This window comes from Manis pentadactyla, chromosome 4 (genome assembly GCF_030020395.1).
Source record: "Manis pentadactyla isolate mManPen7 chromosome 4, mManPen7.hap1, whole genome shotgun sequence".
NCBI classification, from domain to species: domain Eukaryota; kingdom Metazoa; phylum Chordata; class Mammalia; order Pholidota; family Manidae; genus Manis; species Manis pentadactyla.
In genome coordinates this window covers 156,206,877-156,225,693 of record NC_080022.1, presented here as the reverse complement: position 1 = coordinate 156,225,693, position 18,817 = coordinate 156,206,877, and the positions used below count along the sequence as shown (strand labels likewise).

Here is an 18,817-nt window from a genome sequence, read left to right as displayed (position 1 = left end):
TCCAAAAATGATACACAAGTGGCCACTATGCACATGAAAAGATGCTCACCATTAGTCATTAAGGAAATGCAATTCAAAACCACAGTAAAATGTCATTTTATACCTCCTCAGGTACATATAATAAAAAACACTGACAATAACGAGTGTTGGATGTCCAAAATAGGCAAATCTATAGAGACAGAAAGTAGATCAGTGGCTGGCAAGAGTTAAGGGAAATGAAAATGTTCTGCAGTAGATAGTGGTATAGTTTGCAAAATCTTGTTAGATGTACTAAAAACTACTGAATTGTATACTTAAAATTTCTTAAAATTTTTTCTTAAAAATTTTTCAAATAAAAATATTTTTTAGCAAACTGAATCCTATCTATAAAAAGAATAATCCACCATGACCATGTGTGGTTATCCTACGAATAAAAACCTTCCTCAGTTTTTTAAGTTTGCCAGTGTATAATCCACCATACTAACAGTATAGCAAAAACTACCTGATCATATCAACTGGTGCAAAAAAAAAAAAATTTAAACATTCACTAATGATAAAAATGTTAAACTAGAATATATGTCAATCTACATAAATCTACAACAAATAAAATATTTAGGTAAAAAATAGTCTGTGGCTCAAGTATCAAATGATTTCACTTATCTGTAGAGTATAAGAACAAAGAAAAAACTGAAGGAACACAACAGCAGCAGACCCACAGAACCCAAGAATGGACTAACAGTTACCAAGGGGAAAGGGAGTGGGGAGGGTGGGTGGGAAGGGAAAGATAAGGGGGGAAATGGGGCATTACGATTAGCACACATAATGTACCAGTGGGGAGGGGACACGGGAAAGGCAGTATATACAGAAAAGACAAGTAATGATTCTATAGCATCTTACTATGCTGATGGACAGTGACTGTAATGGGGTATGTGGGGGGGACTTGATAATGGGAGTCTAGTAACCATAATGTTCAAGTAATTGTACATTAATGATACCAAAATTAAAAAAAAAAATTTTAAGTCTGTGGCTAAGGAAAGTTTTGGAAAATACTTTGTATAATATTCTTGACCTTCAAACTAGAATACATATAACACTTTTGAATACAAGTTATCAGTAGTTGCAAAAGGAGGGGATTTTTTATACCTATTTGGTACATTGTATTGAACAGTTTCCATAACCCTTGCTTATAATAACAGTATTGATTAAAGGAATATATAACTGACACATAGATTTTTCTGTTTTCTGTCTGTCTCACTAGAAATTTGGCTTTTGTTTTCAAAGTTATATTGATCTCCTATTTTTTTATTAGGTGTATTAGACACAGAAATGATTGGGGAGCTCTTATTCTAGTGGATGATCGCTTCAGGAGTAACCCAAGTCGATATATATCTGGTAAGATCCTCAGCTGGACTTACAGTAAGAATTGGTAACAATTTTTGCTATTTAATGACTTCTACCTTTAAAGACAAGGAATTGGACAGAGATTTTGAATTCATAGCTCAAACGTGGAAACTTAATTTTGACTGGAAATCTAGCCTTTTAATGCTTATGTGTTTATAAAAAAATCTTTATAGAGGAGAAGAATCTGGTTAGTTACCCACATAATATTAATCAGTTAGGATCCTTTGATTTCATAGAATGTGGGATTTGATTCAGTAAAATAGTAATAATTCATTTAGCATTGTCAGGGAGAAAGCTGTCCCACAGAAATGAATTTTCCAATACTGTTTTTATATTTAGGTACACAAGCACATCTCTTTTGGCTGCTTAGGATTCTTTATTCTTTCATTCTGGTTGGGGTTTGTTGTGTTTGTTTGTTTGTTTGTTTGTTTGGAAATTCTTCAGTTGTTATAGAGTTTATATTAGAGCTAATATTTTCTAAAGAAAGAAAGCACTCCTGCATACTGCATGATCAAGTAGACAGTCATTTTTCCCCTACTGAAATGAACAAATATTATGTGCCCGTAGTTTTTATTCAACTGTAACCCAGTCGCTTTAGAGTCAGTTCCAGGAATCCATCTGTCATTAAAGAACTGTTTGGAAGTACTTGCATCTTTATTGTTAACTTCTAAAGCTAAAAAGTCCAGGCCATACTATAATGGAGATGCTAAATTTTAAATTTGTTTCCAATTAGGTGTCTATGGGTATAGACTCTACTTTTTCCATTTCAGAGCCTAATATACTATATTTGTTTTGATATTAAAACATATCCACCTGGATTAAATGCTGCTTTATTAGTCTCCTTCCCTTTCCATGTACAAGTGGTTGCACTTAAGACATAACTAAAAGCAAAATGTTAAGTGCTTATGTTTAGTCAACAGGCGGAGCTCAGACTCTTCCAAGTTTTCAGAAGCAAAAACTGACATTTTTACATTGGAAAGTCTGTCAATTACAGAAAGGTCGAGATGAAAGCAGTAACTATAATACTGAAATTTTTCAGTTTTGGAAATTTTCATTTATTTGGCATATTTATTTCCCCCAAGCAAACAAAAATAAAGAACTTTAAAATAAATGTTTATTTAAAATGCATTACCTTATTTTAAAATCTAGAATTTAAATTTTTACCTCATAGTTCAGATTTGTTGAGAAAGTTTTGAAATAATTTCATTATTTCTGTATGTTTTTTACACAATTTTTTCTGCAATTCATAAAGTGTAAAAATCTTTTCCAATTTAGGCAATAATAATAGCTCTACTACATACGAATTCCTTTTAATGACTTCTATGTTTAAACACAATTTGTATTTAAATAATATATTCTTTAAATAAAGAAACAAACTAAAATAATGCATTTGAAGTGAAAGTACAGTAATTTAGGTTGCTTGAAACACTGTCACCTTTCTCTGAATTTAAAATACCATAGTGACTTTTTAAACTACTCCAAAAGATGATGACAGTTTTAGTAACATATTTATTTCTAAAAGTTCAAAAATACCATTTTGAATTTCATTCCGAAGTGACTCATACTACTGAACACCTTACACTCTTGATATGGTCATTTTTATGCAGTTTTCATCTTTCACAGGTTAAATCTTGTCCCTTACAACTTGTTTATATATTTGTATATTAAAAAGTAACTACATAATAAATATTCAGATAGGACATGATTTGCCCATAAAACTGTTACTCCTTTATCCCTCTGAATAGTTTAATATATATTTGGAACTGGGGGAGAAGCAGAACCAAAAAATATATGACACTGAAATCTTACATGTATTTTTGCAAAAGGAGTCCAAAAAAGCTGGAATGGAAGATTATGTTGTTTACAACTTCAAGTTTCCCTAAAATTAAAAGATAATTTTTGTTGGGAATAATAATGAAGTTAAATTTGCCTTATTCCCCTATTATTCTAAACTCATGAATAATACATTTCCCTCTCCCCCCCTCTACTCTCACTGCATCTTCCCTCCTTCTAGTTGACAATCACTGCATATAAAGAGAAATGCTACTGATAATATGGGCATATTGTACATATGAAGATAAAAAGGTAGGAAAATCTGTATACTCTAAATTCAAGGTAGATCCTTCATTAGAAAAAATGTTTTTTCTTAATACATAATATCTTAGTGACTAAATAACCAGTTTCTTCCCTGGGTTACATTTTTTCCTTAGGACTTTCTAAGTGGATACGGCAGCAGATTCAGCACCATTCCTTTGAAAGTGCAATGGAGTCCTTAGCTGAATTTTCCAAAAAGCACCAAAAAGGCATTGATGCATCCAAAGAGGACAGAAAGCCTGTACAAGACAGTGAGACAGCACTTGAAGTGACCTGTTTGAAGGACAAAACTTACTTAGTGAAAACAACAAGTCAGCTACCACCAGAAAATCCTAAGGAAGGCCAAGCAAAAATGTGTGTGCAAGAACTATATGCCCCTAAAACAATAACTGAAAGTTCATCTATACCAAGCGACATCATCTCCAGAAAGAAAAGTATGAAAAGTTCTTCCCATTTACATTTGATAGAAAAGTCTTTTATTATGCTAAAGATTAACTTCCTTAAATATGTTGGTTTGTAATAGATGTTATTGTAAAATAATGAAATGGTATGATGTATTGGAATGGGACAGTTGCCACGCAACTGGGCATATGTTCTGGTTTTCCACTAATAAGCTTTGCCCCTAACTTTCTGACAATGAGCAAGTCACTTGACTTTTTTGAGTTGTACCAGAAAAAGTAATATCTGTCTCTCCAGGTGGGTTGTAAAGATCTAATAAGATGATAAATCTCACAGCATTGTAAAGTACTATACAGATGGTCAATGTTTTTCTAAAGGCTATATTAAACGTTGGTCTAATTTATAGATACCTCTCTTCCATGAATTTCTTTAGGGAAGTGAGAGTCGTTTAAATGATAAAGAATATTATTTTAAAATATATTAGAATATAATAGTCTGTGTCAGGGATTGGCAAACTGATTCGGCCTGCTGTTTGTTTTTGTAAATAAAGTTTAATAGAACACAATTACTCCCATTCGTTTACATGTATAGCAGAGTTGAGAAGTTATGTATGTATTACCCTAGAACAGCATAATTGAATATTCTCAACAGATACAGTATGACCCAACAAAGCCTAAAATATTTACTATCTGGTGTGTTACAGAAAAAGTTTGCCAAACTGTAGCCTATATCATTAGATATCATTTTAATTGTTTTAATTAATATATGATTGTAGATTAATGTATCAATTTTCAAATGTTTACTTTGTATCATATGCTTCTATCCTAAATAAATGTCGTAGTGAATTCAAGGCCATTATACTGATAATCAAGAAACCTCTGTTCTGGGTCCAATTACTAACTGAAAATTAGAGTTTTATAACTCTAAGCAAGTAATTTAGTCTCTGTGGTTGTCAGTTTCCATAAAGGAAGTAGTCTAGGTCAGTTTTTCTCCATCATTCAGTAGTGGATTTTCAAGGCAAATTTTTATAGCCTATTCCTTCCTTTACTCAGCCCTCTTCTTCCTCTTCCTTTTTTAACTTTCTGTTTCTCATTCACTCCTGAGGTCCCTGATGTGGAATTTGATAGTTTACCAGACAACATTGTAACTTACGCTAAGTAATCACTGGAGACTAAGATTCCTTTCAGAGTTAATAATTTTGTGCTTTATAATACTCTAAGATAAAAGTCCTTGTACTACTAATTGTGGGCTCTAAGTGATGTATCCTATATAGTTATTGAGTATTTCTAACAAAAAATTATTTTAATATAATAATTATGTTAGGAGCAGAAAGTTAACATTCTTAAATTTCTGTATTCATAGATGATCCAGTATTATTGGAGGAGTCTGCCCAGGCAATGAAAGCAGAAAAAATTGTGATTTCCAGATCTATAAGCCCAACCTTCAATAAACAGACAAAGAGAGCTAACTGGTCTAGCTCTAATTCTTTAGGAGAATACCCTACTGGTAACATTCTGAATGCCACACCTATGTTTGGGTCATCAGAGGACTGTGCCCCTAGTTCTTCCACTTTAGAAACAGACAAGGGATTTAAATCTATTTTGCCATTCACTGACGAATGTGAGTCCTCATCTGTGACAAAAAACACATCATGCCTTCAATCAGAAACTTTCATTCCATCAATAAAGATTGATGCTACTCTTCTTAAAAAGAATCAATCCAAACAGCTGCTCGACTATGAAGAAGCCCTGGATCCAGACATCGAATTGTCTCTAGTAAGTGAAGAGGCTGAACTTTCCACTCCAAATAGAGATTTTGAAACAGAAGCAGAAGATGAATCTATCTATTTTACACCTGAACTTTATGATCCTGAGGATACAAATGAAGAAAAAAATGAGCTGGTTGGAACTGATAGAGATAATAGATCGGCTAATAATTCAGATTGCATTTTAGCTGAAGATCTTGAAATGAGAATTATGAAGGGAGCAGATTCAGTCGGAGAAATGAAAACTGAGAATTGCACAGACACAGAATTGAATAGACTCATGCATATTACAGAAAGTAAAGTTGATGACATTGGTGGTAATAATGTAAAAACAACACATATAAGTGAATTGGAACTAGGAAAAATGTGTTAAACAGATACAAAGAACTCTATAAACAGTTTCCTTCCAAAAATAAAGGTGTGTTTTCTGGTGTTAGGTAATAATACTTAACTTCAAGCTATAAAAATATGTTGTCATGTTTATATTAAACTCTACAATAAAAGATGACATATACTGGATAAGTAGTAAAGGTTTTTAATTTGAAATACATTTTTCACTTTAATTCCTTAGAGTTTTTTTAAAGTCTGTGTTCAGAAATGTAAGTTTTATTTGCTATTGAGTTTTGATAAAGTGACTCACAAAGTATTCTCCAAAAAGTCATCCTTGGCTAAATGCAGTTTAAAACTAATCAAGCTAAAAGATACATAGTTTCCTAGGCACACTAAATTTCACATAAATATTTGTATTTTGTAGTTCCCTTAACATTTGTTTTCATATTGACACACAAACATTCGTAATAGTCGAATCCAGTCACACCTCAGTCATATTTCACTACAAATTTGACCTCAAATTGGTATGAAATTTTTTTAGAAATAAAAATTTTCTTGACAGTTTATTCTTACCTACTTATAAAAGGTAATTCAGAATTAAGAAATTTGCATATATTTTTAATTGAAATTGTTTTACCTTTATTTTGCAATAAACCAAAATCAAGCATGTTTTTAGCAAATCATGTGAAGTTACAAAATGCCAAATTAAGGACTCCAAATTTTCATTTCTAATACTTAGTTTCATCACTGTTGTGAAAAGAAGTGTCATGATCCTAGGCTCTAATTATGTAAATGTTAAGGTAGAAAACTTCATATATAAGTTTGAGAAGGAAACTCAAACTTGGAACTGTAGCCAAAAAAGTGTTCCTTTATAGCTCAGTAAGACTTTTTATAAATTTTGACTCTGTTTATGTTTTTGTGAATGAAGCTGTGCTTATGATCAAAAATGATTATGAAAGATGTTCTTCTCTGACATCATTCCAAAAATACATTTACTGATCTTCTATATTCTATGGACATTTAGGCTTCTTGTGATTTGTATTGAAATTTTATGAGCTGCTGAAGTTGTTGATGTGGTTTATTACTTTCATGTTAGAATTCCCAGCAATCAAGTATCTTTTATATTCATTTGGATAAATGAATTATTATATATGCACATGTTTACTTTTATTTTTATGGTGTTTAGATTAAATACAGCTTGTTTCAATAGCATTGGCTATTACAATTCGAAGCATGATTCAAAGAAATTTAAGTTATTTACCAAAGAATTCATGTGTCAGTTGGGATGTATTAGATCCCACCTAGTATTATATATTTTTCATAGTGGATTAGTGAATAAAATGTTACCAACACTAGATGATAAGGTAATTTCTAAATTGTTTTGAAAGGGTAAAATTATTTCTCTGGTATTGTTCTTAATCCACAGGTACGTGTTATGGGGAAGTAGATTACCAAGTGGAAGAAAAGATGTGGGTTCTATTCCATGCTTTGCCACTATTTGCTTAGTCATGTTGGCATTCGCTATGCCTTTGGGCAGTTAGATATTCCTTTGAAATGCAGAATTTAGTACAATAAAGTCATGCAAATCACTTTCAGCTTTAAATCCATAATTTAAAGGAATATATGTAGCTGTTTTACTCTGAATCAATTTTTATTTGCTTTTGTTCCAAAATATTTAAACTAAAGCAAACCAATTGTAGGAAAGGTGAAATGACACTCATCTATCTACCTTTAGGGAATAATTGTTTAAATTATTATTTTTTAATTAAAAAGTTTTTGACTCTTTAAAGTGCCTTTAGAAGAATTGGTAAGCTACAAGAGAAAAATCAAGCACAGTATTTTGTAGACATCCTTAGTGTTATCCACCTTTAAGTCAAATATCCCCTTTCCTAGATAATATTTACTCTTTGCAAACCTAATTCTCTCTGAGGCTAAAAATGTCCATTACTAAGAATGTGTGTAGAAATGTACAAGCTTTTAGTAATTCTAAGTTTCAAAAATTTTGTACAGTGATGTTGTACAATTAAAACGGGCATTATCACCTCAGATCACGACTTTGACCAGGATGATATTTTAGGAAGTAAAGTACTAGCCTTTGTAACAGACTAGGAGGTAGAACATTTTCATTAGTGATAATGTACTTTTTAAAGAGTTTTTTAGAGAGTTAAGTAAGTTAAAACTTGTAAAAGCGTTTAATGGTATCTGGCACATGATAAGCTCTCAACTTATCTTTACTAATTATTACTTAGTAAACTAACCAAATATCTGGAGTACACCCTTGCTGTTTTATGTGAAGCCTTCTGTAATGATACGTAGAGAGAAACCAGTAATAAAGAATTGTTATATAGTAGGAAGGAAAAATTATTTAGCTAGTTTATTTTTTTAAAAGGCTTTTGAGATACATAAGACAGAAATTGTTTATCACGTAATTTAACTTCAAAATAATTATCTAATACTGAATTTACTTAAAGGCTGAAAGTATATAAGTCAGTATACAGGCCACAAACCAGGAAAAGTACCAGTTGAAGAAAGGGTTGTACTCATGGAAGAAAGGTACAATGTAGAGTAGATGTTTCATGACTTGACTTTTGAAATTTAGATGAATTATTTAAAGCTTTTTATATGTTGAAAAGTAATGACAATTCTTACTATGCTACTACTATGCATTTAATTATTAGATGGTTTATAATTGAATATTGTTTCTAAGTTCACATAAAGGCTTTGTTTTTATTCTTCTTTATGATCTTTCAAGACAATTGTTTTAAAAAAGTCTTTCCCATATTTTCCTGCAATATGACTTTGTCATGTTATTTTCCTTTAGTAAAACATTCAAAATATTTAATTCTTTAGGATTGCTTATAAAACTTCATGAAATCAGTATACCTGTTGTAAAATCACTTGAAAGACTGATTATTGTAGTCATTTTATCTCTAAGTGGTGGCATTTTTTTGTATTTGATTGCCACACAATTACTCTTGCTCAAGCCCTAAACCTCAGATTTATCAATGAGCTACACAAGATTTTACTTTAACCTTAATGAATTCTTGGTAGTTTCTTGTCTATTTCCATAGACAAATGCAGCCGTTCTTGTAAATAGAATGGCAGTATTAATATGAATTTTTTCATAATAAAAAATAAGTTTAAGACCACATCAGACAATGAATGTCAGAGGAAGCCAAAACTGAACATGAAGTATCTGTGTGGCTATTAAACATATAATAAAGAATATCACCTCAGGAAATGAAAATTTAGATGACTTAAGCTTATGATTCTCTACCTTTTATGACTCATGTCTACCAAAAAAAAAAAAAGTTTTGTTTTTTTAAGGTTTCATTTGATAGAACCATTAGCTGCCCAGCTTCCTGTACTCTACAGTGGAGCCTTGTTATAATATCCATGAGATCTGAGCCAGTAGATCACCATATTGGTGAAACCACCTTATAATGAAGTGCTTTTAGTTACTAAACTCTTGGACAAGGTCCAGAACAACCCATCATATACCAAATTCCACTCTGTAATAAACAAGCTTCAGTGTATTGAAAGGAACACAAAAGCCTCATGAAATTTACTACTCCCATAAATTAACCTTTGAAAATTTAATGGTAAAAAAGAATACTTTAAAAGGAATCAGACAGAGGGGGCGGAAGATGGCGGCGTGAGTAGAGCAGCGGAAATCTCCTCCCAAAACAACATATATCTATGAAAATATAACAAAGACAACCCTTCCTAGAATAAAGACCAGAGGACACAGGACAATATCCAGACCACATCCACACCTGAGAGAACCCAGCGCCTCGCGAAGGGGGTAAGATACAAGCCCCGGCCCCGCGGGAGCCGAGCGCCCCTCCCCCCAGCTCCCGGCGGGAGAAGAGCAGGCAGAGGGGGAGGGAGACGGAGCCCAGGGCTGCCGAACACCCAGCCCCAGCCATCCGGGCCAGAGTGCAGGGCCCTCGATACTGGGAAAACAGGGCAGCAAGAACAGTGAGCAGGCACTGAAGGCTGGGCGACAGAGGACATAAGAAAAGCGCGCGACCATTTTTGTTTTTTTTGCTTTTTTGCTGCTTTGTTTTGGCGAGCGCTTTTTGGAAGTCTTAAAGGGACAGGGACCCCAATATTAGGGAAACGGGCAGAAAGACCGGTGAGCAGAGGCCTGAGGCTGGCACCGGAGAATAAAGAAAAACGAACAACCACCTTTTTTTTTTTTTTTTTTAATTAAAAACTTTTTTTTTCTTTTCTTTTTTTTTTTTTGGTGGTCGTTGTTTTGTTTTGGCGGGTGCTTTTTGGAAGTCTTAAAGGGGCAGGGCGGGTCACTTAATCCAGAGGTAGGGAATCCGGGATCTCTGGGCACCCTAACCCCTGGGCTGCAGGGAGCAGGGAGGCCCCTTACGGAGATAAACAGCCTCCCAGCAGCTCCTGCTCCAACGCGACTCCACCATTTTGGAGTAGCTGCCCGAGCCAGGCCACGCCCACAGCAACAGCGGAGATTAACTCCATAGCAGCCAGGCAGGAAGCAGAAACCCTGTCTGCGCACAGCTGCGCAGCACAAGCCACTAGAGGCCGCTGTTCTCCCAGGAGAGGAGGGCCACAAACCAACAAGAAAGGAAGTCCTTCCAGCCGTCACTCGTCCCAGTTCTGCAGACTATTCCTATCACCATGAAAAGGCAAAGCTACAGGCAGACAAAGATCACAGAGACAACACCAGAGAAGGAGACAGACCTAACCAGTCTTCCTGACAAAGAATTCAAAATAAGAATCATAAACATGCTGACAGAGATGCAGAGAAATACGCAAGAAAAATGGGATGAAGTCCGGAAAGAGATCACAGATGCCAGAAAGGAGATCGCAGAAATGAAACAAACTCTGGAAGGGTTTATAAGCAGAATGGATAGAATGCAAGAGGCCATTGATGGAATTGAAATCAGAGAACAGGAACGCATAGAAGCTGACATAGAGACAAAAGGATCTCCAGGAATGAAACAATATTAAGAGAACTGTGTGACCAATCTAAAAGGAGCAATATCCGTATTATAGGGGTCCCAGAAGAAGAAGAGAGAGGCAAAGAGATGGAAAGTATCTTAGAAGAAATAATTGCTGAAAACTTCCCCACACTGGGGGAGGAAGTAATCAAACAGACCACGGAAATACACAGAACCCCCAACAGAAAGGATCCAAGAAGGGCAACACCAAGACACATAATAATTAAAATGGCAAAGATCAAGGACAAGGAAAGAGTGTTAAAGGCAGCTAGAGAGAAAAAGGTCACCTATAAAGGGAAACCCATCAGGCTAACGTCAGATTTCTCAACAGAAACCCTACAGGCCAGAAGAGAATGGCATGATATATTTAATACAATGAAACAGAAGGGCCTTGAACCAAGGATACTGTATCCAGCACGACTATCATTCAAATATGATGGTGGGATTAAACAATTCCCAGACAAACAAAAGCTGAGGGAATTTGCTTCCCACAAACCACCTCTACAGAACATCTTACAGGGACTGCTCTAGATGGGAGCACTCCTAGAAAGAGCACAGCACAAAACACCCAACATATGAAGAATCGAGGAGGAGGAACAAGAAGGGAGAGAAGAAAAGAATCTCCAGACAGTGTATATAACAGCTCAATAAGCGAGCTAAGTTAGGCAGTAAGATACTAAAGAGGCTAACCTTGAACCTTTGGTAACCACAAATTTAAAGCCTGCAATGGCAATAAGTACATATCTTTCAATAGTCACCCTAAATGTTAATGGGTTGAATGCACCAATCAAAAGACACAGAGTAACAGAATGGATAAAAAAGCAAGACCCATCTATATGCTGCTTACAAGAAACTCACCTCAAACCCAAAGACATGTACAGACTAAAAGTCAAGGGATGGAAAAACATATTTCAAGCAAACAACAGTGAGAAGAAAGCAGGGGTTGCAGTACTAATATCAGACAAAATAGACTTCAAAACAAAGAAAGTAACAAGAGATAAAGAAGGACACTACATAATGATAAAGGGCTCAGTCAAACAAGAGGATATAACCATTCTAAATATATATGCACCCAACACAGGAGCACCAGCATATGTGAAACAAATACTAACAGAACTAAAGGGGGATATAGACTGCAATGCATTCATTCTAGGAGATTCAACACACCACTCACCCCAAAGGATAGATCCACTGGGCAGAAAATAAGTAAGGACACGGAAGCACTGAACAACACAGTAGAGCAGATGGACCTAATAGACATCTATAGAACTCTACATCCAAAAGCAGCGGGATATACATTCTTCTCAAGTGCACATGGAACATTCTCCAGAATAGACCACATACTAGGCCACAAAAAGAGCCTCAGAAAATTCCAAAAGATTGAAATCCTACCAACCAACTTTTCAGACCACAAAGGCATAAAACTAGAAATAAACTGTACAAAGAAAGCAAAGAGGCTCACAAACACATGGGGGCTTAACAACACGCTCCTAAATAATCAATGGATCAATGACCAAATCAAAATGGAGATCCAGCAATATATGGAAACAAATGACAACAACAACACTAAGCCCCAACTTCTGTGGGACACAGCAAAAGCAGTCTTAAGAGGAAAGTATATAGCAATCCAAGCATATTTAAAAAAGGAAGAGCAATCCCAAATGAATGGTCTAATGTCACAATTATCGAAATTGGAAAAAGAAGAACAGATGAGGCCTAAGGTCAGCAGAAGGAGGGACATAATAAAGATCAGAGAAGAAATAAATAAAATTGAGAAGAATAAAACAATAGCAAAAATCAATGAAACCAAGAGCTGGTTCTTCGAGAAAATAAACAAAATAGATAAGCCTCTAGCCAGACTTATTAAGAAGAAAAGAGAATCAACACAAATCAACAGTATCAGAAACGAGAAAGGAAAAATCACGACGGACCCCACGGAAATCCAAAGAATTATTGGAGAATACTATGAAAACCTATATGCTAACAAGCTGGGAAACCTAGGAGAAATGGACAACTTCCTAGAAAAATATAACCTTCCAAGATTGACCCAGGAAGAAACAGAAAATCTAAACAGACCATTTACCAGCAGCGAAATTGAAGCGGTAATCAAAAAACTACCAAAGAACAAAACCCCCGGGCCAGATGGATTTACCTCGGAATTTTATCAGACATACAGGGAAGACATAATACCCATTCTCCTTAGAGTTTTCCAAAAAATAGAGGAGGAGGGGATACTCCCAAACTCATTCTATGAAGCTAACATCACCCTAATACCAAAACCAGGCAAAGACCCCACCAAAAAAGAAAACTACAGACCAATATCCCTGATGAACGTAGATGCAAAAATACTCAACAAAATATTAGCAAACCGAATTCAAAAATACATGAAAAGGATCATACACCATGACCAAGTGGGATTCATCCCAGGGATGCAAGGATGGTACAACATTCGAAAGTCCATCAACATCATCCACCACATCAACAAAAAGAAAGACAAAAACCACATGATCATCTCCATAGATGCTGAAAAAGCATTTGACAAAGTTCAACATCCATTCATGTTAAAAACTCTCAGCAAAATGGGAATAGAGGGCAAGTACCTCAACATAATAAAGGCCATCTATGATAAACCCACAGCCAACATTATATTGAACAGCGAGAAGCTGAAAGCATTTCCTCTGAGATCGGGAACTAGACAGGGATGCCCACTCTCTCCACTGTTATTTAACATAGTACTGGAGGTCCTAGCCACGGCAATCAGACAAAATAAAGAAATACAAGGAATCCAGATTGGTAAAGAAGAAGTTAAACTGTCACTATTTGCAGATGACATGATACTGTACATAAAAAACCCTAAAGACTCCACCCCAAAACTACTAGAACTGATATCGGAATACAGCAAAGTTGCAGGATACAAAATCAACACACAGAAATCTGTGGCTTTCCTATATACTAACAATGAACCAACAGAGAGAGAAATCAGGAAAACAACTCCATTCACAATTGCATCAAAAAAAATAAAATACCTAGGAATAAACCTAACCAAAGAAGTGAAAGACTTATACTCTGAAAACTACAAGTCACTCTTAAGAGAAATTAAAGGGGACACTAACAGATGGAAACTCATCCCATGCTCGTGGCTAGGAAGAATTAATATCGTTAAAATGGCCATCCTGCCCAAAGCAATATACATATTTGATGCAATCCCTATGAAACTACCAGCAACATTCTTCAATGAACTGGAACAAACAATTCAAAAATTCATATGGAAACACCAAAGACCCCGAATAGCCAAAGCAATCCTGAGAAAGAAGAATAAAGTAGGGGGGATCTCACTCCCCAACTTCAAGCTCTACTATAAAGCCATAGTAATCAAGACAATTTGGTACTGGCACAAGAGCAGAGCCACAGACCAATGGAACAGACTAGAGAATCCAGACATTAACCCAGACATATATGGTCAATTAATATTTGATAAAGGAGCCATGGACATACGATGGCGAAATGACAGTCTCTTCAACAGGTGGTGCTGGCAAAACTGGACAGCTACATGTAGGAGAATGAAACTGGACCATTGTCTAACCCCATATACAAAAGTAAACTCAAAATGGATCAAAGACCTGAATGTAAGCCATGAAACCATTAAACTCTTGGAAGAAAACATAGGCGAAAACCTCTTAGACATAAACATGAGTGACCTCTTCTTGAACATATCTCCCCGGGCAAGGAAAACAACAGCAAAAATGAGTAAGTGGGACTATATTAAGCTGAAAAGCTTCTGTACAGCCAAAGACACCATCAATAGAACAAGAAGGATCCCTACAGTATGGGAGAATATATTTGAAAATGACACATCCGATAAAGGCTTGACATCCAGAATATATAAGGAGCTCTCACGCCTCAACAAACAAAAAACAAATAACCCAATTAAAAAATGGGCAGAGGAACTGAACAGACAGTTCTCCAAAAAAGAAATACAGATGGCCAACAGACACATGAAAAGATGCTCCACATCGCTAATTATCAGAGAAATGCAAATTAAAACTACAATGAGGTATCACCTCACACCAGTAAGGATGGCTGCCATCCAAAAGACAAACAACAACAAATGTTGGCGAGGCTGTGGAGAAAGGGGAACCCTCCTACACTGCTGGTGGGAATGTAAGTTAGTTCAACCATTGTGGAAAGCAGTATGGAGGTACATCAAAATGCTCAAAACAGACTTACCATTTGACCCAGGAATTCCACTCCTAGGAATTTACCCTAAGAATGCAGCAATCAAGTTTGAGAAAGACAGATGCACCCCTATGTTTATTGCAGCACTATTTACAATAGCCAAGAATTGGAAGCAACCTAAATGTCCATCAATAGATGAATGGATAAAGAAGATGTGGTACATATGCACAATGGAATACTACTCAGCTATAAGAAAAGGGCAAATCCAATCATTTGCAGCAACATGGATGGAGCTGGAGGGTATTATGCTCAGTGAAACAAGCCAAGCGGAAAAAGAGAAATACCAAATGATTTCACTTATCTGTGGAATATAAGAACAAAGGAAAAACTGAAGGAACAAAACAGCAGCAGAATCACAGAACTCAAGAATGGACTAACAGGTACCAAAGGGAAAGGGACTGGGGAGGATGGGTGGGTAGGGAGGGATAAGGGGGGGAGAAGTAGGGGGGTATTAAGATTAACATGCATGGGGGGGTAGGAGAAAAGGGAGGGCTGTACAACACAGAGAAGGCAAGTAGTGATTCTACAACATTTTGCTATGCTGATGGACAGTGACTGTAAAGGGGTTTATAGGGGAGACCTGGTATAGGGGAGAGCCTAGTAAACATAATATTCGTCATGTAAGTGTAGATTAGTGATAGCAAAAAAAAAAAAAAAAAAAGGGGCAGTTCCTGTGTGGTAACCTCCAATGAGTTCTACACAAGGGTATAAAGGGCATATAAAAGTGTAGGCAAAGGGTCTGTTTGTGTTTATACAGAGGATCAAAGCCTAATTGGGCTACCCCGAAAATGAACTAAGATACGATATGAAAAAGAACTTCCAACATCTGCACTCTCTGGAAGACTCATGGCAGAAGATGATCATCAAAAAACCCCAACAAAGATCCACGCACTGCTACAGCTGTAGATGCACTCATCCCACCAGTTCCTGGACTTGCCATGGGAATGAGGAAGGAGATATCTAAGCTGGCCTGTGCATGCAGTAAAACAACAAAATTGGACTGGATCTATACTGTTGGAACTCAACCAAGAATTTGGAGAAGTGCAAATTGTAGCGCTCCAAAGTCTTACAACTACAAACTATTTATTGTTAAAAGAACATATGGCATGTGAACAGTCCCCAGGAATGGGTTGTTTTAATTTGTCTGATTTCTCTCAGACTGTTCAAGCTCAGTTGGACAATATCCACCATATCATAGATAAGTTTTCACAAATGCCTAAGGTGCCTAACTGGTTTTCTTGGTTTCACTGGAGATGGCTGATATGCTTTGGTTATGTAAGTATACTCCTATTATGTTAATGTGTGTGCGCAAGTTAATTAGTAGTTTAAAACCTATACATGCTGAAGTTACTCTACAAGAAGATATGTCAAAGAAATAATCAATCTTCCCATGTTTTCTTCTGCCTGCTACTTCTATAGCTTTTCTTCTTCCTTCCTAATTACAACCCTTAAATACAATTCGTGCCTCATATCAAATTTACCGAATATCATAATTCTTCCAAGTGGTAAAGATACCTCAAGACAAATGCTGGGCATAGAAGCCACAGGGCATAAATATGCAAAGAAGTAAAAAGCTAACCTTTTCAAACAATAAGGCTTCTCTCTCACTTACCAACTTTACATTTCCCTGTATGGCCCCGGAAGATGACTGGTTAGCCAGAGACGGGTAAGATTCCTCAAGGGAGGAACAACCTAAGACAGGCACAGTCGCAGGGCGGCCATCAGGTGAGAAATTGGGGATCAACAGAGGTGAGGCTTAGAACCTCACCCCCCCGTTCTGAGAGAAATCTTCTGCATACGTGGATGTTTTATTGCCCTGGTCTAGCTTGGATTAACACATAGTCTATAGGCACACACCTGATCATCTACATGTGCTCTCTTACAACACTAAACTATGTTTTCTACCTTTATCTTGTATCTACCTACCACTTCAGCATTTTATTAAAAATAATAATAATAAAGAGAGAAATGTGGTATCCACATATAAATCAAGTATAAAAACCAAATGAGTATTCATATTTGAACTGACTGTTTATAGTTCATAATGCATGAGCAAAACCGAAAGTTTCTGTGATGACTGCCCTTGTACTGTTCACTATGTAACTTATTCATTATGTAAGAATTTGTTCTACATGTAAAAACTTGTTTGTTATGCCTCAGAAGATTGGAGACTGACAAAAATTAGGCTTGGGGTGGAATAATGATTGTGCATTGAGCATTGACTCCCCTATACAGAATTTTATTGTCGTTAACAACCATTTGATCAATAAATATGAGAGATGCCCTCACAAAAAAAAAAAAAAGGACAGACTTCCAATGGTAAAATAAATTAGTAACCGGGATGTAATGTATAGCATAAGGAATATAGTCAAGATATTGTAACAGCCTGGTAGGGTGATAGCTGGAACCTAGAATTATGTATATAAATGTTCTACCACTGTGTTGTACACTTGAAACTCATGTAATGTAATATTGTGTGTCAACTACCCTTCAATAAAAAATAATTATTAAAAAAAAAAAAAAAAAAAAAGGAATCAGAAGGAATATTTTGATAATACTTTTGCATACTGATTAAAAGGAATACTTAATAAGAAGGCATAACAAATAGCTATTTTAAGTGTCTTTTTAACACATTTGAATTATTTTATCTTGGTCTTTTTAAAGCAATTTATATGATTTTGGTTCTCTTACAATTTTCTACCAAACTTCATTTCACTTGAAATGTTTTACATAACATTTACAAAACTTAACCTTAAAATAATCCATTTGGCTCTTGGCTATTATAAAGTACTAAATTGTACAAGTGGCATATAATTTATACCATCTTTTATATATGATTCATATATAGTTGAAAAGATTTAAGATATTGCATACTGATTGTTATTGGATCAAATGTGTCTTGTTATTTTTCTTTTCAAACTGGTATTAATGGTATTCATGTTTAAATATTAACGATCTTTTCAAACACTTCATCTCTTTTATTTTGTGTTGTATAAGAATCCAAGTAAACCACCTTACCAGTCAGGACTTACTGTATTTCTTCTGAAGCTGAATTATCCCCAAAAGCAAAACAAGGTAGGAAATATAAAAAATTACTTTACACCATCCTTAGTATATATAGGCTTACCTAAATTACAGTAAGGTAGATTAATGTATTAATATGCCCACAGTTCAGTCTTTAAAGTTGATTGACAACATACATAGATCGTTACCATTAGACTTGGAAACATGTTCCAATTCCAGTTCTACCAGCTGACTCACTATTTTGGGCAAGTTTCTTCTCTGAACTTCTGTTTCCTGTCTTAAAATAGAGATAAATAATTTCATAAGAAACAGATCAAACATGACTATCAAATGCAGTAGAGTGCATAAAAGCTCTTTATATCATGGAGAAAGATAACAGAATTTGGGGTCAAAGGAATGAGTTTGAGTTTTGACTCTGCTACTTACCAAGTGGCCTTGGTCATATTATTTTACCTCATTAAGCCTCAGCTTTATTTTCTAAAGGAAAAAAAAGTGAACAAAATCTACCAAGGAAATTATTATGAGGATTAAATGAGATGATAGGTAATATGTGAAAGTGCTTTATAAATTCTGAAGTACTGTCCCAATGTTAGTTGTTAGGAAACTGACACAA

The 18,817-nt window shown here is 35.4% G+C and overlaps 1 protein-coding gene across 1 annotated transcript in view; it reads left to right on the top strand.

Moving 5' to 3' along the window:
* Positions 1-8,639, top strand: part of BRIP1 (BRCA1 interacting helicase 1) — a 201,871-nt gene extending 193,232 nt beyond the window's left edge. Inside the window, exons 18-20 of the mRNA XM_036911125.2 lie at positions 1,289-1,371; positions 3,591-3,908; positions 5,236-8,639. Coding sequence (XP_036767020.2) covers positions 1,289-1,371; positions 3,591-3,908; positions 5,236-6,011 — 1,177 coding nt within the window. The 3' untranslated portion in view covers positions 6,012-8,639. The remainder of the gene's footprint in view (positions 1-1,288; positions 1,372-3,590; positions 3,909-5,235) is intronic.
* Positions 8,640-18,817: the final 10,178 nt, after the last annotated feature.